We start from the raw sequence: 21,350 nt of genomic DNA on the forward strand, positions 1-21,350 counted from the left end.
GGGGGGTGACAGTGTGGGGGGGAGAGGGGGGGGTGACAGTGTGTGGGGGGGAGAGGGGGGTGACAGTGTGTGGGGGAGAGGGGGGTGACAGTGTGGGGGGGGGAGGGGGTGACAGTGTGTGGGGAGAGGGGGGTGACACTGTGTGGGGGAGAGGAGGCGGGGTGACAGTGTAGGGGCGGAGGGGGGTTGACAGTTGGGGGGAGAGGGTGAGTGGGGGGGGGAGAGGGGGGGTGACAGTGTAGGGGGGGAGGGGGGGTGACAGTGTGGGGGGAGAGGGGGGTGCCAGTGTGGGGAGGGTGGGGTGACAGTGTGGGGGGGGTCAGTCACTATGTGTGTGTGTGACTGTGTTGTGTGTGTGGGGGGGGGGGGAGGGGGGGTGACAGTGTGGGGGGGGGGGGGGTCAGTCACTGTGTGTGTGTGAGACTGTGTGTGTGTGTGTGTGACTGTGTGTGTGTGGGGGGGTCAGTCATGTGTGTGTGGGGGGGGTCGGTCACTGTGTGTGTGTGTGTGACTGGTGGCCTGTGTATGTGTGTGTGACTGGCGGCCTGTGTGTGTGTGTGACTGTGTGGGGGGGGGGGGGTCAGTCACTGTGTGTGTGTGTGTGTGTGTGACTGGCGGCTGTGTGTGTGTGTGTGTGTGTGACTGGCGGCCTATGTGTGTGTGACTGGTGGCCTGTGTATGTGTGTGTGACTGGCGGCCTGTGTATGTGTGTGTGTGACTGTGTGGGGGGGTGGGGTCAGTCACTGTGTGTGTGTGTGTGTGTGTGTAACTGGCGGCCTGTGTGTGTGTGTGTGTGTGTAACTGGCGCCTGTGTGTGTGTGTGTGTGTGTGTGTGTGACTGGCGGCCTGTGTGTGTGTGTGTGTGTGTGTGACTGGCGGCCTGTGTGTGTGTGTGTGTGTGTGACTGGCGGCCTGTGTGTGTGTGTGTGTGTGACTGGCGGCCTGTGTGTGTGTGTGTGTGTGTGTGTGTGTGACTGGCGGCCTGTGTGTGTGTGTGTGGTGTGTGACTGGCGGCCTGTGTGTGTGTGTGACTGGCCTGTGTGTGTGTGTGTGACTGGCGGCCTGTGTGTGTGTGTGTGACTGGCGGCCTGTGTGTGTGTGTGTGTGACTGGCGGCCTGTGTGTGTGTGTGTGTGTGTAACTGGCGGCCAGTGTGTGTGTGTGTGACTGTGTGTGTGTGTGTGGGGGGGGGGGGTCAGTCACTGTGTGTGTATGTGTGTGTGTGTGACTGGCGGCCTGTGTGTGTGTGTGTGTGATTGGCGGCCTGTGTGTGTGTGTGTGTGTGATGGCCTGTGTGTGTGTGTGTGTGTGACTGGCGGCCGGTGTGTGTGTGTGTGTGTGTGACGGGCGGCCTGTGTGTGTGTGTGTGTGAGTGTGATTGGCGGCCTGTGTGTGTGTGTGTGTGTGTGACTGGCGGCCTGTGTGTGTGTGTGTGTGTGTGACTGGCGGCCTGTGTGTGTGTGTGCGAGTGTGATTGGCGGCCTGTGTGTGTGTGTGTGTGTGTGTGTGTATGTGTGTGTGTGTGATTGGCGGCCTGTGTGTGTGTGTGTGTGTGATTGGCGGCCTGTGTGTGTGTGTGTGTGTGTGTGATTGGCGGCCTGTGTGTGTGTGTGTGTGACTGGCGGCCTGTGTGTGTGTGACTGTGTGTGTGTGTGCGTGTGTGACTGTGTGTTGGTGAGTTTCTATGGGAATCCGCCGGGAGAGTGACAGCAGTTGGGGCTCAGACACCATTAACTATTCCGTGACCTCAATCATCTGATACACAATCCTCACATTTTCATTTGTTTTTCTCTGACAAACCCACAGCGCAGTCTGTGCTTAACCACATTTACACACAGTGCCATGTTGTGGGGCTTCCATGTCTCTCCCTCTGTCCTCCTGGAGGGAGGCCTCCTACTTACCTAATTCCGGAGAGTATTAGGCACAGGTTGACGAGAGCCAAGGCCTGGGGGGGCCCCAGAGAGTGCGTTGGGGTAACTGTTGGGAGTCTAACCAACTAATCCCACACCGCTCGGCCATTGAGATCACTGTCTGGCAGCTTTCCCGCTGCTTGTCCAGCGAGGACCCCCCTCCCCGTTAGTCAGGGCTTTGGCTGTGGGGGTAACGGGAGCTGAGGGGGAGGATTCCCGGCCCCCAGTGACTGGTCGGCCCTTCCAGGTCCTGCCGCTGGGCCGGGCTGCCGTCAGCAGCGCACTTGATACTTATACACATCAAAACCTCTCAAAGCGCTTCACAGGAAATCAATGTCGAGTGTAGTGACTGTTTATAGGCACAAACCACAATGGTTCACAACCATTTCGAACTCATCAAAACCCCACAAACAGCCACGGAGTGAGTGAGCAAAATGGTGCCGTGGGATCTTTTCTGTACACCGGCACAGACGGGACGGGTTTAACGTCCCGTCTGAAAGACGGCGTCTCTGATAATGCGACGCACCTTCCTCGACAATGAGAGGAACTGTCGTGAGCTAAGAGTATGTCACTGTTTATCCTCAATATTAATTCCCCCCCTCCATCTCCCAGGGTTAATCCCTCTGGGAAACAAACTTGTTTTTCTCAGAGATGAAGAGAAAAAGGCAGAGAGCGAGAGAGAGAGAGGCAGAGAGATAAGAGTGTGTGAGGCACAGATGGAGGGACAGAAAGTTAGTGTGTGAGGGAGCGGAATGAGAGAGGTGATGTGTGTGTGGCGGAGACACGGAGTCCCAGAGGGAAACGGAGTGAGTTTGAGAGTAGAGAGTGTTAGAGAGCAAGTGGTTGGGAAACATATTTAATAATGATGATTGTATTGGATATAATAACGTATTGGATATAGTGCCTTATTACATCGTTGAGACATCTCAAAGCACTTCACAGAATATACTGGAGAGCGACTGTGTATTTTGTGGGCGAAACGCGGCAGCCAACTTGCACACAGTTGTCCCACAGAGAGTCGTGGATTGAGTGACCACACTTTGTTTGAGGGATTATTAGTTACCCCGACCAACAGCGGGGTTCCTACTCACTGCTCGGCAAACAGAGGCGTAAGGACACTTGCCCAACATCGAACCGGGCCCCTCTTGCTTGCGAGGCCGGGGGATAAACACTACATTTGGTACCAAAACATCTCAAAGCTTCACTGTAACGTGTAGTGACTGTGTTTTGCTAGCAAACTCGGCAGCCCGCAAACATCTGCGAGGTGAGCGATTGATTTTATCTGCAGGACAACGGGCGAGAGAGAGAGAGAGAGAGAGAGAGACGGCTTTTCTTGACAAGGTGCCACTCTCTCGCCCCCGGCAGTGGGCTGGAGCACGTCAGCCCCGGTCTGTGAGCTCAGAGTCCTTGAGGTTTGGTATAGGGTCCAAGTGCTTCACAGTGATTACTGTTGAGTGAGTGACGCAGGTACGAGGTGGAGTAGGTGATTAATCTGGAGGATCTTTGGTGGGGGCCAGAGAGACGCAGCCAACCAACCAACCAGGCCGTAGGACAGACGGACCGACTGGGAAAGGATGTTCCGGCCGGACGGAGCCACAGACGGTTTGGCCAGACTTTTGCAGGAGTCATTTTTAGTTGTTTAATTCGTTTTAAATTTTTCTCCAACAAAAAAAAATTAATTCCACAATACGTTTTACGTAACTTTTACAACAGGATATTCTCGGCTGAGGCGATCTGCTATGAAGTTTGCGCTCTCTCTCTCTCTCTCTCTCTCTCGCTCTCTCTCTCGCTCTCACACGCACTCACTCCCTCACTCACACACACACTTGTGAACGGAACAATCCGTGAGAGCAGACACGAAGGGTTAACTAGCGTTCGACGCCTCTGCAGCCTTGGAGCTGTATCATTGCGCTGGCATAAATAAGAACAGGTTATTATATATAGCTTGGGGGGGGGGGGGGGGGTGTGTGGGGGGGGAAACGGATTAAAAACTAAGGGTTGAGTTGCACACAGAGGGGGCGACGAAGAATGGAGGCGTTGGCCCGATGGAACACAGCTCCGGGTTTCCCTCCCCGCGGTGCGGTAGGGTGGGTAACCGGGCCGGGAGGGGTTGGGGGGGGGGGGGGGTGGGGGGGGGGGGGGGAGAATTAACATGAAAAAAAACAAAAATACCGTATATATAAACCGCAGAATTAAAAATAATTACAGCTTTCCACTGCGAAACTAAACACCAGCCGTTGGGCTGTCGAGAGCCTTTCCGAGACTCGGGCTGGGGGTGGGGGCAGGGGGTTTACACACTGTCAATGACGTTATCTGTGACCCCCCCCCCCCCGACCCCCTCACCCCCCCAACTGAGAGCCTCTCCCAGCCTGAGCAGCCGTGGGAACCTGCCTTTCAGCAGGACAGGACCCCATGTTTCCAGTCTTCATTTCCCCCTCACTCTCTCTCTCTCTCTCTCTCTCTCTCTGTCTATCTATCTCGCTCCCCCCACTCCCCCCCACCACTCCCCCCCCACCACTCCCCCCAGCAGTGTGCGGGTGACGGTTTCAATGCTCCCCGTTGCTGACGCTGGCGGTGCCCGATGCTGAGCCGGGAATCCTGGGCATCTTCTTGGCCGGGCTCGGGACGTGCTGTGAGAGGGAATAGATATCAGGGCTCAGTGCTCCAGGCTGACAACCTCCACCCCACCACCCAACAACAACAACAACAACAACTTGCATTTACACAGCGCCAGGATAGCGCCTCACAGCGCCTGACAGTGACGGAGCCTGACACTGAGCCAGTTTTCAGACGCGACCTGAAGGTCGGGAAGGAAGGGGCAAGGAGGAGGGACAAGGGAAGGGGTTCCTGAGTCTCAGGGGGTAGTGGCTGAAAGTGCGGCCACTGATGGCGGAATCATACGCCCCCCCCCCCCCCACCCACCCCCGCCGCCCCCTGCCACTGTGCATGTGTGGTGAGGGAGGGGGTGAGAGATGAGGGTGAGGGAGGGGGTGAGGGTGAGGGAGGGGGTGAGGGATTCTGCGGGCTCACCTCATTAGCGTGCACGCCCGCCAGCCCTGCCTTGTAGCTCCCCACTTCCTCTAGGGGGCGCCGTGCGTACTCCCGCCGATGCTTCTCGTCCACCTGTGTCAGGTACCACGTCCCAGGGAACAGGTCCTCCACAGGGCTCTGAGGTGTGTAGTTGGCTACAGAGAACAGCAGACACAGACCAGACAGAGAGACACACAGAGAGTGTCAGAGACAGAGAGAAAGAGACCGAGAGAAAGAGACAGACAGACAAATGACATTTTTGCATCTCTTCACATTAAAACAAACATCGAAGCTTCAGGATGTAAGTGTCAGATGTAGTGACTGGTTTTGTGGACAAACTCTGAAAGAAAAACCCAGGAGCACTCATCTAAAGACTGTTCTCTCCAAGTCTAGATCATCATCACAATTATAATAATCCCTGCATTTGGTATGTGCCTTATCACTAGATGGGGGGGGGTGGGGGGAGATGTGGAGCCCTGCTCCCCACCCAGTGAGGCTCAGCGGTGACAGTGAATGGCCGAGACACAGGTCGATCACAGGCTGTGTCGGTGTCCGTTACTGTGGCTGACACAGATCAGTGTGTCAGATGCCAGTGATGGGGATTAAATGTTGAGGGAGCACAGCTCAGACAGCTTGTGTCACTGAGTACAACAGACATCCATTAGTGAGGGCTGTTAACACAGCCACTGAGCTCCACAATCTTTCCCTCTACAGCTAGAATGTCAGTGAGGCCGACAAGGAAATACACTGCCTTCTCTCACTCTCAACAACAACAGCTTGCCCTTTACACGGGGTGGGGAGTCCGAGTGCTGAACAGCAGTGAGTTTGGCGCTGAGCTGGAAAGGGAACGGAGGTGACCAAAGCCATGGCCAAAGAGGAAAGTCTTCAGGTGTGATTTGAAGGCACATTTATGGAGTCCTGTAGCGTAGTGGTTAGAGCAGAGCAAAACGTTGTGCAAGTTTCCTTAGCCCACACGCCTCTGTTTACCAGCAGTCAGTAGGAACCCGGTCATTAGTCGATTGGCGGATCACTTTTCCCGGCTAATAATCAATACAAAAATTCTTTTAGCATGTGTAGGTGGGATGCACTGGATTCTCAGCTTGGTTTGCAGACTCTTAACCATGTTTCCCCTGTGTTGCTCACTCCTTCCTCCCACTGTGGCTGTTCCCCTGTGTTGCTCACTCTCTCTGCAGCTGTTACAGGAGAGTTGCTCACCCCACCCCCTGGGGCTCTTACCGAGGTGGTGTGTCTCCTCCCGCACTTTCATGCTGCTGGCGAAGGCCTCGGGTTGGATGCGATGCCGGGAGTCGAGGCGAGCCTGCAGGTCGGCCAGGCTGCTGACTATCTTGTCGAGTCTCGAGCCCGGAGAGGGGTCAGAGCTGACCCGCAGGGAGAACAGTGTGGCCGCAAAGCCAGAGCCGTAAGAGAAGAGCCCAATCCGCTGCCCTGACAGCTCCTGGGCTGTGCGTCTGGGAACATAGTGAAGAGGGTCAGAGAGGGAGCAGGGGGGAGAGGGGCAGACAGACTGAGAGAAAGGAGGGGAGACAGAGAGAGAGAGAGAGAGAGAGAGGACGACAGAGGGAGAAACAGAGACAAACAGACTGAAAGAGAAAAAGAGATTGAGAAGAAAGAGATTGAGAGAGACAGATAGAGACGAAGACACAGAGTTAGAGAGAGGTTCAGAGGCAGAGAGAGAAAGAGATCGAGAGAGAGGGAGAGAGAGAGGAAAGAGACAGAGAGGAGAGCGCGAGAGTAAGATAGAGAGGAAAGAGTGACAGTCAGAGAGAGACAGACAGAGAGAGAGAGAGAGAGAGAGAGCAGTGTGTACTCACTGGGCGAGCACGGCAGACAGACAGCCGTACACGGAGGGGGTGTACATGTTGCCGTTCTGGTTGGAGAGGGTGAGGGAGGGTTTGGTTTTCTGGTGGAACAGCTCGGAGCTGGCTTTCAGGAAGGCTTTCTCCACGTCTTTGTCAAAGTAACTTTCCTCCAGCTTCACCTCCCTTTTGTGGGCAGAGCACAGCGTTCATCAACTCACACTCACACGCTGAGCCTGTCAGCAACTCACACTCACACACTGAGCCTGTCATCCACTCACACTCTGAGCCTGTCATCAACTCACACTCACACACTGAGCCTGTCAGCAACTCACACTCACACACTGAGCCTGTCATCAACTCACACTCACACACTGAGCCTGTCAGCAACTCACACTCACACACTGAGCCTGTCAGCAACTCACACTCACACACTGAGCCTGTCATCAACTCACACTCACACACTGAGCCTGTCATCAACTCACACTCACACACTGAGCCTGTCAGCAACTCACACACTGAGCCTGTCAGCAACTCACACTCACACACTGAGCCTGTCATCAACTCACACTCACACACTGAGCCTGTCAGCAACTCACACTCACACACTGAGCCTGTCAGCAACTCACACTCACACACTGAGCCTGTCATCAACTCACACTCACACACTGAGCCTGTCAGCAACTCACACTCACACACTGAGCCTGTCAGCAACTCACACTCACACACTGAGCCTGTCAGCAACTCACACTCACACACTGAGCCTGTCAGCAACTCACACTCACACACTGAGCCTGTCAGCGACTCACACTCACACACTGAGCCTGTCAGCAACTCACACTCACACACTGAGCCTGTCAGCGACTCACACTCACACACTGAGCCTGTCAGCGACTCACACTCACACACTGACCCTGTCATCCACTCACACTCACACACTGAGCCTGTCAGCGACTCACACTCACACACTGAGCCTGTCAGCAACTCACACACTGAGCCTGTCATCAACTCACACTCACACACTGAGCCTGTCAGCAACTCACACTCACACACTGAGCCTGTCAGCGACTCACACTCACACACTGAGCCTGTCAGCGACTCACACTCACACACTGAGCCTGTCATCAACTCACACTCACACAGCAGGTCAGCAACACAGTGTTACAGATCAAAGTCAATGTAACAGAGGCCGAGGTGGCGGCTAATCTACTACCAATCCACGACTGTTTGTGGGAACCTGTTGTGCGCAATTGGCTGCCGCGTTTTGCCCACAAAATACACAGTCACTACACTTTACAGTGTATCATCTGAAGCGCTTTGAGACATCTCAACAGCCTGATAAGGTGGTGTGTCAAATGCAAGGATTATTATTATTATTAATCTGCGCCAGCGATGTCCTGCTCTGCTACAAGGTTTTAGCTGGTTAGACTCCAGCAGTTACCCCAACACACACTTGGGGTCCTCAAGCCTTGGCTCTTGCCAACCTGTGCCTAACACTCTCTGGAATTAGGTAAATCAGGGTGCGTCCCTCCAGGGAGAGAGAGAGAGAGGGTGGGGGGGGGGGGGGCAGAGAGAGAGAGAGATATTGCAGGTTCCACCCCTGTGTGGAAACTGACCTGAAGGTCTCAAGGCCAGAGTACAGGCCGCTCTGGGTGTTGGGGTTGGGGTCACTGAGGAAGTCGTTGAGCAGGAGCCTGGCCAGGGATTTCTGTACCAGTTTGCAGTACGGTGTGTGGAACACAACATAGGCAAAGTCCTGCAGGGTGATCCTCGTGTCACTGCCCTCTGGAAAAGAGAACAACAAGTCAGTCATTACACAGCCCGGCCCCGGCCTGGCCACTCACTGGTTAACTCCACCAGGTCACATCGTTAAATCCCACTCCCTCCCTCCCCCCCTAATCCCTTTACCCCCGCAGTATCTATCCAACTCCCTCTGGAACTCCAGCCTGCAGTCCCTTACTTATAATAACTTAGGAAAAGGAGCAGGTCATTCAGTCCCTCAAGCCTGTTCCGCTCCCTTACAGCCTGCCTCAGCCAGACCCCCACCTGCCCCACTGGCTCGGGAGCTCTTCGAGACGCCAACCGGACATGAGAGATGCTGTAGAAGTGTTAACTGTACAGGGTGAGCGTGCGAGGGCGAGAGTGGGCGTGCGAGGGGTCTGACAGGCGTGCGAGCAGGGTGACCGTGTCAGCGATGGGCGTGCGAGGCACAGCCGACTGACCTTTCTGTCTCAGCGCCTGCTCCTTGTTGCGGTACCGTGTGTAGCAGTGATCGAGGGCGCTCAGATAGCACTCGATGGACAGCTTCCCGTCCACCACAGGGTACTCAGACACCATGTCTGGCTTGTAGAAATCATAGGCATGTTGCATGTGGGTCCCACGCAGACCTGAGGGACAGAGAGAGAGAGAGAGTCGCACAGTCACATCTCACTGAGAGAGACAGAGAGAGTCACCCCGTCACCTCACTGAGAGAGAGAGAGATAAACTGTGTGAGAGAGAGATTGTGAGAAAGAGACCTGAAGAGACAGACAGAGAAAACTACAGACAGAGAAGACGACAGACAGACAGACAGACAGACAGACAGACAGACAGACAGACAGACAGACAGACAGACAGACAGACAGACAGACAGACACAGACAGACAGACGAGATCATGTCATAATCTTGTTTGATATTGCCCTCTACCAGTGAGTAGCCCTGAACCAACCAGCACTCTCCCCCCCCCACCCTCACCACTATCCCCACCCAACCCCTGTCCCCCCCATCCTCAGAGCTATCCCTCACTCCCCCCTCTCCCTCTCTCCCCCCACCCCCTCTCCCCCCATCCTCAGAGCTATCCCTCACTCCCCTCCCTCTCTCTCCCCCCACCCTCTCTCCCCCCCCACCCTCTCTCTTCCCCCCACCCCCTCTCCCCCCATCCTCAGAGCTATCCCTCACTCCCCCCTCCCTCTCTCTGCCCCCACCCTCTCTCCCCCCCACCCTCTCTCTTCCCCCCACCCCTCTCTCCCCCCATCCTCAGAGCTATCCCTCACTCCCCCCTCCCTCTCTCTCCCCCCACCCTCTCTCTCCCCCCACCCTCTCTCCCCCCCACCCTATCTCTCCCCCCACCCTCTCTCTTCCCCCACCCCCTCTCCCCCCATCCTCAGAGCAATCCCTCACTCCCCCTCCCTCTCTCCCCCCACCCTCTCTCTCCCCCCCACCCCTCTCTCTCCCCCCACCCTCTCTCTCCTCCCCCCACCCTCTCTCTTCCCCCCCATCCCTCTCTCCCCCCATCCTCAGAGCTATCTCCTCACTCCCCCCTCCCTCACTCCCCCCTCCCTCACTCCCCCCCCTCTCTCTCTCTCCCCCCACCCTCTCTCCCCCCACACCCTCTCTATCCGACACCAGGAGGGCTAAATGGCTCTCCTACACCAGGTACCTCCGGCATAATCCCCTGTGAAGCCCTGAGAGCTGATCAGTCGCCATCAAATTCTCTTTCAGCAACTTGGGGGCAAAATAACTGCAGCAGCGGTACCACACACCACCAGCAGGAGGCGGTACACACACACACACACGCACACAGCACTGCTGCACACACCACTTACACACACACACACACAGACACACCACTCACACACACACACACAGACATACACAGTCATACACCACTCACACACACACCACTCACACACACACACAGCACTGCTGCACACCACTCACACACACAGACATACACACACAGTCATACACCACTCACACACATACACCACTCACACACACACACCACCACACACACACAGACATACACACAGTCATACACCACTCACACACACACACATACTCACACACACACACACCACTCACACACACCACACACCACTCACACACACACCACTCACACACGCACCGACATACACCACTCACACACACAGACATACACCACTCACACACACACCACTCACAACCACACACACACAACCACTCACAGACACACAAACACACACCACTCACACAGACACACACACTGAGGCACACACACACTCCAGTCACACAGAGACACACACACACACAACTCACTCAGACAAGTCACACACACAGTCCCACAGAGATACACACACACACACACATTTTGCAGTTACACAGCAGCCTTCAAGTAGGATAACGCATCAGAGTGCTTGATGAAAACACGATGGGACACATAATACACACTCCACACACCTCCCTCCCCCCACACTTCCCCTTTGGCCGCTGAGCCATGTCATCCCCATGTACCTCTCTCGAGGGATAAGGGGGCATTGGGCCCCACCAGCATGGCCACGGCCCCTGCTCCCCCCGTGGGCGGGCACTCCCGGAGGCATAAACAGCAATATCACCAGCGACAACCAGCGCGTAACGACCTGGACAAGAGAGAGAGATAGGGAGAGTGTCAGGAATACAAACAACAACAAATTAAATTTACACCGCGCTTTCACGTCGGGAGGATGTCCTGAGGCGCTGGACAGTCAGGGATTTGTACCCGAACTGGGGGTTGGGATCGGTGAGGATGGAGGACAGGGAGGGTGGGGGTAGGAGGGTGACTGAAGGCGCTGTTGAAGAGGAAGATCTTGAGACATGCCTTGAAGGAGGGGAGGGAGGACGTGAGGCGGAGCAACTGTGGGATGGAGTTCCAGAGGGTGGGGGTAGAGAGGCTGAAGGCCCGACCGCTGGTGGGGGTTAGGGCGGATGTGGAGCACCAATAAGGCATCGATCATCATCACCAACCAATGGAGTTTGGGCTAAAACCTGGTGAAGTTTCTCTCACTGAGTGATGAGAACATGGACCACTCAAAGGAGCAGGAGAAGGCCATTCAGCTCTAACAGCCTGATCTGCCATTCTATTAGACCATGGCTGATCTCTACGTCAACTCCAATTACCTGCCTTTGCCCCCTATCCCTTGATCCCCTGACTTAATAAACATCTCTCCACCTCAGTCTGGACAATGTGAAAGGATCCAGTCATAATCCACAGCCTTTTGGGAGAGAGAGAAACAAAGGGAGAGTTCCAGATTCCTACTGGCCTTTGGGTGAAAAACTGTCTCCTGATTTCATTCCTAAATGGCTTGGATCTAACTTTAAGATGATTCCCACCTTGTTCTGGATTCCCACCAGAGGAAATAGTTTCTCTGTATTATTTTCTAGCAGAAATCTAATTTGTTCTTGAAACAAACAAAGCTTTCTGTTTCCACCGTCTCCCGAGGGAACCTGTTCCACAAGTTTGGTACTCGCTCCCTGAAGCAGATTTACCGCCCTTTCAATCTCAGGCCGTGTTGTCTGGTTCTACTGTTCAGTACCAGATACAACAGCTTATCATTTCCCATCAGAATCTTAAATTAATCTCCTGCACCGAGGCGAGCAAGCTCTCACCGTCCCCCACCCCGCGGGAGGCAAGCGAACTGTCACTGTACCACCCCCCCAACCCCCCTCCCCCTCGAGTGAGCTCTCACCATCCCAGGAGCTGGACTCCACCCAGTTGACGGCATTGAAGAGGGCTGCGGTGCCCCCATAGCAGGCGTTGGTGGTATCGATGCCCTCCACGTCAGAGTTGCCCGACTCCTGGAAGAGCTGCATGAGCACGGTCTTGACAGCCTTGGACTTGTCGATAATGGTCTCTGTGCCCACCTCCAGCCGCCCCACGCTCTCATAGGGGATCTGGTTTCTCTCCAGCAGTCGCTCCACCACCGTCAGGCACAGAGAGTTGATGTCCTCCCGGTCAGAGCAGAAGCCCATCTTGGACTGGCCCAGGCCGATGGTGTACTTGCCCGCGTCTACCCCATCGTACTGCTCCAACTCCGTCTGGTCCACGTACTGAGCCGGGAAGTAGATCTCCATCGCAATGATCCCAACATCCTTAGGCCAGCCCGACTGGGCACAGGGGGGGACTGAGCCAGGCATGTTGGAGAAGCTGTGAGAGAGAGAGACACACAGAGGTGAAGGGAGAGCAGAGGTTACAACAACAACAACTTGGTTTACACAGTGCCCTTCACTCTCGGAAAGCTTAACAGTAGCGGAGTACGAAATCGAGCCGGGGGGAGGGGGGAGGTGACTGTAAGAGCAGTCGAAAATGAAGATCTTCAGGAGCGATCTGAAGATGGGGAAGGAGGGGGCAAGGTGAAGGGACTGAGCAAGAGAGTTCCAGAGTTTCGGGGCGTATTGGCTGAAGGCACGGCCACCGATGGTGGAGTGGAGGGGAGGAGGGACACGCAGGAGGCCGGAGCCAGTCGAGCTGAGGCAGCGGGCAGTGGGTTGGGGAGTAAGCAGGTCAGAGAGGTTGGGCGGTGCCAGGGCATGAAGGGATTTGTAGACAATTAATGGGGACTTTGAGTTCACAATCCACAACTAAATCGGGGGTCGGGCCTTCAGCCTCTCTACCCCCACCCTTTGGAACTCCATCCCACAGTGCCTTTGCCTCGCTCCCTCCCTCCCCTCCTTCAAGGCATGTCTCAAGACCCTCCTCTTCGACCGCGCCATCGGTCACCCTGCTAGACCACACCCTCCCGGCCCTCCACCCCTCCTGCAGCCGATTTGCACACATCCAACGTCCCACAAACAGCCAATGTCATGATAGGGTAAGGATTATAAGTAGTATATAAGCTCCAAAATCTTCGGGCAAAGAGGTAAGGTTTCAGATGAGATTTAAAGACAGACGGAGCTGAGATATAAAACCACTTGGCAGCAGTAATGCTTGGAGACATTGATGTCAGAATATTAATAACAATCCTTGCATTTGTTACAGTGCCTGAATGTCCTGAGATGATTCACAGGAAATTGCTGCCTTGTGACTGAGTTTGTGAGTACCTTCACTGAGCTAACCGCTCCGAGACCCTGTCCTGCGTGAAGGGCAAATACAATACAAATGACACTTGTATAGCACCTTTCATTATATAAATATATGAATGCACTGGGCAAAACCTAGGACCTGCTGTAACAGGGACTATCTCCACAGAGGCTCCTACACGGTGCCTCAGTGATCAGGGGAGCAATCATCATCTTATGCCACCCTTACTCCCCTCACTCCCCAGCTGAGGCTGGAGAGGTATGACATACAATGTCTCTGATGAAGCTCTTTAATCAAGTTCAGACTCACAGATACAGACTGTAAACACACGCGCATACAGAGAGACAAAAACACAGAGGAAAACACACAGAGAGACAGAGAAAGAGACACACGGAGAGAGGGAGACGACGGGGAGAGAGAGAGAGACAGACAGACACACACACACACACACACAGAAGGCGACTGAAGTTAACAGCAGCACCACAATAACTTGCATTTATATAGCGCCCCTCACGTGGGGGCTGTGTCCCAGAGCGTTAAGTGCCCGGATCAGGCAGGAAAAGGGGTGGTTCCCTGTATCACAGCCTCTAAACCCCGTTAGCAGACCCTCAGCAGGCAATGTTCAGGTCAGCCGGGTGCCCGACACAAGTGGAAACCCATCACTGCGCTTAAGAGTATCCAAACCAACTGACTCCCACTTACATAAACATCCTTCGTACACGTGAAAATGTCACTGTGTTTGCAATGCGCACTCTCTGTCTCCCGGGAGGATCGCACCCGGGTTACCCAACCCCAGAGAGCACTGTACGCAGAGTGGCAAGAACAACAAAGCACTTTGTGTAGCACTTCCCACGTTGGAAGAACCTCCCAAGTCGCTGGACAGTCAAGGGTTTGCGCCAAGGTTTGGGGACCCCATAGTGTGTGTTGGGGTAACTGCTGGTATCTAACCGGCTAACCCACACAGCTTGCCATTGAGAGCGCTGTCTGGCAAGCTTTCCCGCTGCTTGTCCAGCGAGGACAACCCTACCAGTTAGGGCTTTGGCTTCCAGGGTTAACAGGAGCCGAGGGGGAAGAATCTCAGCTCCCACTGACCGGAAACAATTTAGATTCATACACATCGGGAGGTCGTCTCCATTCACTTGATGGAGAATACAGTGATTACATCACCAAAATATCTCACGGGGCTCTGTGCAGATTCGCTGTCAAGTGGGTTCTGTGGCTGAACGCGGCAGCAATTTGCGCAGAGCAAAGGGCCACACACACAGCAGTGAGATGAATGGCAATTTATCGGAGGGATTGTCGCCCACGAAACCGGGAGAAAAGAGAGAAACTCCCATCACTTTTCCCACAGATATTTAAGGACCACCTTGAACGGGTAAGTCTCCATCAGCGCGGCGCTCTACCCGCTTGCTTGAGCATCAGCCTGGACTCAAGAGTTTGACTTGAGGAATCGTGTGGCTCAATGGTTAGCGCGCTCGCCTCGCAAGCCCGCGGGCCCCGAGTCCAATTCCCGCGCAGGGAGAAACCTAAGGCAAATTTCTTTCCTCGCGCTCTCCGGGCTAATGGATGCACAGCGCTCGCTCACTTGCGCTCACGCTCTACTGCAAAGCAATGCTGTGTGATCTCACCTCTTAAGTTGCTGGGTGTTGGCAATGCGGAGTGCCTCTGGCTCACACACACGCAGTGACCCAACTGCTCGGCGCTGACACACACACACAGGCTCACATACACCTGCAATGCTGTCTGATTAGCTCGTGGGAAGTTCGCCCTCCCCCTCTCCCTCCCCGAAATAGGGACAGGCCGTTCCTCCACCAACAGAGAGCAGGGCTGGGTGTGCTGACTGAGCCTCAGCCAACAGACTGCCAGACCCTGACGTGATGCAGCGATGAGGTGTTGCAGACCATTGGTTGCCGGCGATGAGGCTGAGACGGAGGATTCTGAGCAACTCTCTCCTCATCCAGACACAACTTCATCATATCATCATTCCTCCCCCCCCGACCGCCCCCGACCCCCCCCACCCCCGCCACCACCACACACACAAACTGCATCTCCTTATTACATACCCCACCCTCCCCAGTCATTCCCTCCCTCCTCCTGTGCCTCTTTTCTCCTCTCTCTCTCTCTTTCCCCTCCTGTTCCAACCCCCTCTCTTCCGCCACCCTCCCCCCACATCTCTTTGCCCACCCCCCCTCCCCACCACCACCCAAACTCTCTCTTTCCATCACCTCCAGGCCCCCCCCCAACTCTCTCGCTCTCTCTCAGTCCCTCTCTCGCGCACTCTTTCGGTCACCCCCCTTCTCTCTCCGCCCCATCTCCTCAGACCCTCAGACCCTTGGATCCCCCTCACTCTCTCTCTCTCTCTTTCCACCCTCTCCGGGTTCACACCCTCTCCCCACCTCCTCTCTCTGTTTCCCCCCCTTTCTCTTTCCCTCTCCTCCTATTCAGCACTTTTCACATCAGCAGTGCCAGACGATGCCTATACCCCGGAGTGGCTAAATGGGTAACCAGGGATGAGGGAGGTGGGTGGGCTCAGGGCTGTCGCTGAGGGGGTGGGGTGGGAGTGGGGGTAGAGTTAGAGGACTTGTCCTCCTGCACCAAGTGATTCACAACACGAGATTGAGTACAGATGAAACAACTGCTGTTACAGAGACCATCGCAGCAGATAAACTTGTCGCAGTGATGTCCTGTCCTGTCGGACGCTACTCTGCGTGAAAGGCGCTATATAAATGCAAGTTGTTGTTGTTATTGACGAGCTGCTGATTCATTACAAGTTCGGGGTGAATGTTGGGTGAGGAGTGGGGGGTGAGGGGGGGGGGAGGAGAGAAAAGTCTCCACAGTTTGTCTGGAATAGCAATGGAGGGCAGGGCAACATCAACCGGCATTATACAGCACCCTCTGTGAAGGACAGCGTCTCAGAGCCCGGTGAGGGCGTGGGGGAGAGAGGGGGGGAGGGAAGAGAGAGGAGGGGAGGCGAGAGAGGGGGAGGCGAGAGAGGGGGGAGGCGAGAGAGGGGGGAGGCGAGAGAGGGGAGGGGAGGGAAGAGAGAGAGGGGAGGCGAGAGAGGGGGGGCGAGGGAGGGGAGGGGGGAGGGAGGGGAGGGGGCGAGGGAGGGGAGGGGCGAGGGGGGAGGGGCGAGGGAGGCGAGGGAGGGGGCGAGGGAGGGGAGGGGGAGGGCGAGGGAGGGGAGGGAGCGAGAGAGGGAGGGGCGAGGGAGGGGAGGGAAGAGAGAGAGAGGGGAGGCGAGAGAGAGGGGAGGCGAGAGAGGGGAGGGGGCGAGGGAGGGGAGGGGGGCGAGGGAGGCGAGGGAGCGAGAGAGAGGGGAGAGAGAGGGGAGGGGCGAGAGGGGGGGGGGGCAAGAGCGGGGAGGGCAAGAAAGAGGGGGTCAAGAGCGAACGAGAGGGGGCGGCGTGGGGGTAAGAGAGAGAGCGAGAGAGGGGGAATCACAAGGACCACCGGAACCATGAAGACCGAAAGTGAACCTCAGCCCTGAAGAGGATATACGACAATTTGCATAAACAGGAAACCTGTGTTTCCAGAGACCTCAGAGACTGATTGCACTACTTAAAGGGGCACTGCCGTCCCCAGACCCGTCCCCTTCCCCTTTAATTTGCCAAAGATTCAAAAAAACACACATAAACATCAATGCTTCGGCATTGCGGCTAAATACATCCAGAGAGCGGTCAGTAGACTATTTGCGGAGACAGTGAACGAATTTGAACAAGCCCCCCCCCCCAACACTACCCCCCACCCCCCCACCTGATAATTGCGGAGTCCTGTAGCTCAGTGGTTAGAGCACTCGCTTTGCAAGTGAGAGACCTGAGCTCAATTCCAGGCAGAGGGTGAAACCTTGGGCAAGTTTCCTTACTCCACACAGAGCCTAATAATAATCCTCCAAAACCAAAAACAATAATAAATTGGTCATTTTCAATCTACGACTGTTTGTGGGACATTGCTGTGCGCAATTGGCTGCCGCGTTCGCCCACAAATATACAGTCAATTCACTTTACAGTGTGTTCTGTGAAGCGCTTTGAGACGTCGAGAAGACGTGAAAAGCGCTATATCAAATGCAAGGAGTGTTATTATTATTCTATTATAATGTCGCCAAACCTGTTAACATCGACTTCAACCACTGGACAGGGGGTGAGGTTTAACGTCTCACCTGACGGACGCTGTCTCTGACAATGCGGCACTCTCTCTCCCTCTCTCCCCCCACCCAGTGTCAACCTGGACTGTGAGCTCAGTAGCCCTGATGTGGGGCTCAGCTACACACCCCTCTGATTCAGAGACTGACTAATCCAAGCTGGCAGCGTTATATCACGCTCAGCCAGATTCCCTCAGGACACTGTGCTTAAGAAAAACACAACCACCACATCTTAACCAATAGTAGGGGAGAGGTGAACAGAGCCCTGTGCAAAAGTAGTTAGAATTATAGTATTACAGCAAAGGTACAGCCCATTCTCCCTATCAAGTCCAAATTGGTGCTCGCTCCCCCACTGGAGCTCTCTACTCTAACCCCATTCCCCACTCATCTCCCTATACAGATTTACATTATTCTTCAAGTACTAATGGACGTTAAAAGATTCCATGGCACTATTTGGCTAACAATTCCTTAGATAAAAAATTGATCATTCGCTTCAAGGCTGTGGGATGTTGCTGTGCCCCATTAACCGTTAACCTACACATACCATAATAATAATAATAATAATCCTTGCATTTGATATAGCGCTTTTCACGTCGGGAGGACGTCCCAACGCGCTTCACAGAACACACTGTAAAGTGAATTGACTGTATATTTGTGGGCGAACGCGGCAGCCAATTGCGCACAGCAATGTCCCACAAACAGTCGTAGATTGAAAATGACCAATTTAATTATTGGTTTTGGTTTTTTGGAGGGATTATTATTATATACCATCTCTATATCTTACAAAAAACCTCTGGAACACTTGTTGCTACCAGAATGAAAGTTCTAGCTTTCTTTCCTCAACAACTCGCACTGCGTCTTTCACACAGGATAAAGGTCTCAAAGCTTCACAACAACTCATACTCACAACAGCAACATACATTTCCCGTGGAGTAGAGCCTCGGAGTGCTTTACAGTTACAAATCTTAAAAACAAGTGGGGAGACGGGGAGGTGACCATAGGCGCGGTTGAAGACGGTCAATGCAGAGGGATTGAGGGAGAGGGTTTCAGAGTTTTGGGGTGTAGTGCCTGGAAGCACTGTGGAGTGGAGGGCACGAGGGACAAGCAGGAGGCCAGAGCCAGTTGAGCAGTGAGTGAAGGCTTGGCCAGCAATAGAGAAGGGCCTCACTGGCCAGGGGTAGAGATGGGTGTAGAAGAACACAGATTGTGAGGAGTTAACACAGGCACAAGGCAAAAGGCATGAGGAGAGCCACAAATCCCCATCGTGCTGGCACACAACGTCAGCCAGGCCGCTCTGCTCAATGTTAACAACACAGTACTATAATCACCCTGGAGTTTTGTTAAACAGTTGGCACTGAGATGTGGAGGGGAAAGAACTGCTCCAAGTGCTGCTGGGCTCAGGTAAAACCCATCACGCACTTCATGGCTGCTTGTGGGATATTTCACCGCCAAAATACGCAGTCAATCCACTTTACAGTATATTCCTGTGAAGCGCTTTGAGACATCTCAACAACGTGATAAAGAACTATATTAAATACGAGGATTATTATTATTATAATAAGAACGGCTTCTCAACAAATCTCCCTTCTGCCCTGCACTGGACTGCGAGGTCAGAGTCCCCGACGGTGGGGGTGGAAAGGAGGGGAGAAGGGTTTAAACCCAGAACTTCCTGACTACAGAGATGAGAGCGTGACAGGCTGAGCGGGGCTGGTTCCTCACAATCCATCATAAGTGAATAAAGCTCCCCCACCGTGAGTGGGTGACGGGCGGTGAGATTAGGGTTAGTGTTATGGTGGATGACAGGATTGGGAGAACGAGACCCGTTCCTGGATGTACAGAGTCTCACTCACATCCCTCAACACTTACCTCTTAGCAGACGAGTGTGAGATGTTGCCCATGGGCTGCAGGAAAGCCGTGCAAATTACCCGTGTGTAAGCCCTCCCTGTGACCGGCCTCGCGCTCCCCTTTTTTGTACACACTAAGCGGCTTACTCTTGTGAAGAGTCGGAACATTTTCCCTCTTCCTATCTCTGTGTGTATGTCGGGGACTGACTCTCCACTGACTGGTTCCCGTCCCCACTCTCTCTCTCTGTCTCTGTGTCTCTCCCTGTGATGTGCAAACTTAGACAAGACAGGAGTGAGCTGAGTCTACACTGATGGGGACTGATATTTATACTGTTCTTGAGGGCAATCCCCCTCCAGAGGGGGAAAAAAAAAACCACCACGTGCCCACATACCCGTGCGTTTTGAGTTTGCAGGATTCACGATGTACGGAGCCTGTCAAAGGTTAGCAGACAGACTCCAACAAGGCACTCCGAGCAGCAATAACACGACTCTCAGCAGTTTGGCAGCCAGCCGACAGATTTCAAAATATAACCACTGACCTTTCCCCCACTTAGTATTTTTGGGTTGGAAATATTCTATTTTTTAATTTTCCGTCACTCCCACAATGTCTCAATACCCCTGACGTCTAGTGACTGTGCAAAGCGAGGTCCCGCAAAACGCCATGAAGTGAAAGCCCAATTTATCTGAAGGATGATACCTCTGACAACGTAGCGCTCTATCCCAGAACTGCGCGGCAGTGTCAGCCGAGACTGAGCTCAAAGTAATGTCTTGGATTTTACAGTGTTTCTCCACCTCCAGCAGCGCAGTGGTGTGTCAGTGTGGACAAGCAATGAATCAGTTAGATCAGCCAGGGTCGATCTAATACAATTTATTAATAATCACAATAATAATCCTTGCATTTGATGTAGCACCTTATCAGATCATCGAGATGTCTCAAAGCATTGTTGACTCTTTGTGGGACATTGCTGCACACAATTGGCTGCCACGTTTCGCCCACACAAAATACAAAGTTAATTCACTTTAAAGTATACTCTGTGATCGCTTTGAGACATCTCAACAACGTGATGAGGTGCTATATCAAATGCAAGGTTAATATTATTATTTTACTGTTATTATATTTGACTGGGCACCCGAACTGGGGGTGGAAGCTGAGTGCGGGGGTGGGGGATAGATTACCCAAAGCACAAAGAACAACTTGAGATCCAGCACTGTGATAGCTTCCCTCGGCCTCTCACGCAGGGCAATGAACCAGCAGTTAGAATTAACCGAAGAACAATATGAGTCCTTCATCAGATTGCTGACAGTTACTACACTGCCCAGCGAGTCCTTGTAAGACGTTACACGTGGTGTATTAAATTAGAGGATTCTTACTACATTGTGGCCGGGTGTGGATGTAGTTGTGTTGAACAACCCTGGGTGTTCAGGGCAGCTTGTTGCAGTCTCGGGGTGGGGGTTACGCCGGTCTCCTTGGAGCTGAACTGGCTCCAGGGTGACCTGCTTGGCAAAGCAGCTCGTGTACTGTCCCGCACCAGGCTTCGGACCACATCACTCCCACCCTCGCTCGCCTCCACTGGCTCCCCATCCCCCAGAGGATTGATTTCAAGATCCTCATCCTCACCTACAAGGCCATTCACGGCCTTGCTCCCTCCTACCTCTCCAACCTACTATCCCCCTACCTACCTGCCCGTACCCTCCGTTCCTCTGGCTCCGGTCTGCTCCACGTCCCCCGCCCCAACCGCCCTACCATCGGTGGTCGGGCCTTCAGCCTCTCAGCCCCGAGGCTCTGGAACTCCATCCCCCAGTGCCTTCGCCGCT

General features: G+C 54.1%; 1 protein-coding gene across 1 annotated transcript; it reads right to left on the reverse strand.

The window, feature by feature from the left end:
- Positions 1-4,408: 4,408 nt before the first annotated feature.
- Positions 4,409-19,903, reverse strand: hmgcs1 (3-hydroxy-3-methylglutaryl-CoA synthase 1 (soluble)). The gene is given in 10 exon segments (XM_042336215.1): positions 4,409-4,539; positions 4,940-5,094; positions 6,176-6,408; positions 6,772-6,942; positions 8,373-8,541; positions 8,979-9,143; positions 11,009-11,077; positions 11,080-11,133; positions 12,220-12,677; positions 19,558-19,903. Coding segments are annotated over 10 exon segments (1,704 nt in total). The 5' UTR covers positions 19,704-19,903; the 3' UTR covers positions 4,409-4,455.
- Positions 19,904-21,350: the final 1,447 nt, after the last annotated feature.

The sequence above is a fragment of the Callorhinchus milii genome, unplaced genomic scaffold, assembly GCF_018977255.1.
Source record: "Callorhinchus milii isolate IMCB2004 unplaced genomic scaffold, IMCB_Cmil_1.0 Scaffold1, whole genome shotgun sequence".
NCBI classification, from domain to species: Eukaryota; Metazoa; Chordata; class Chondrichthyes; order Chimaeriformes; family Callorhinchidae; genus Callorhinchus; species Callorhinchus milii.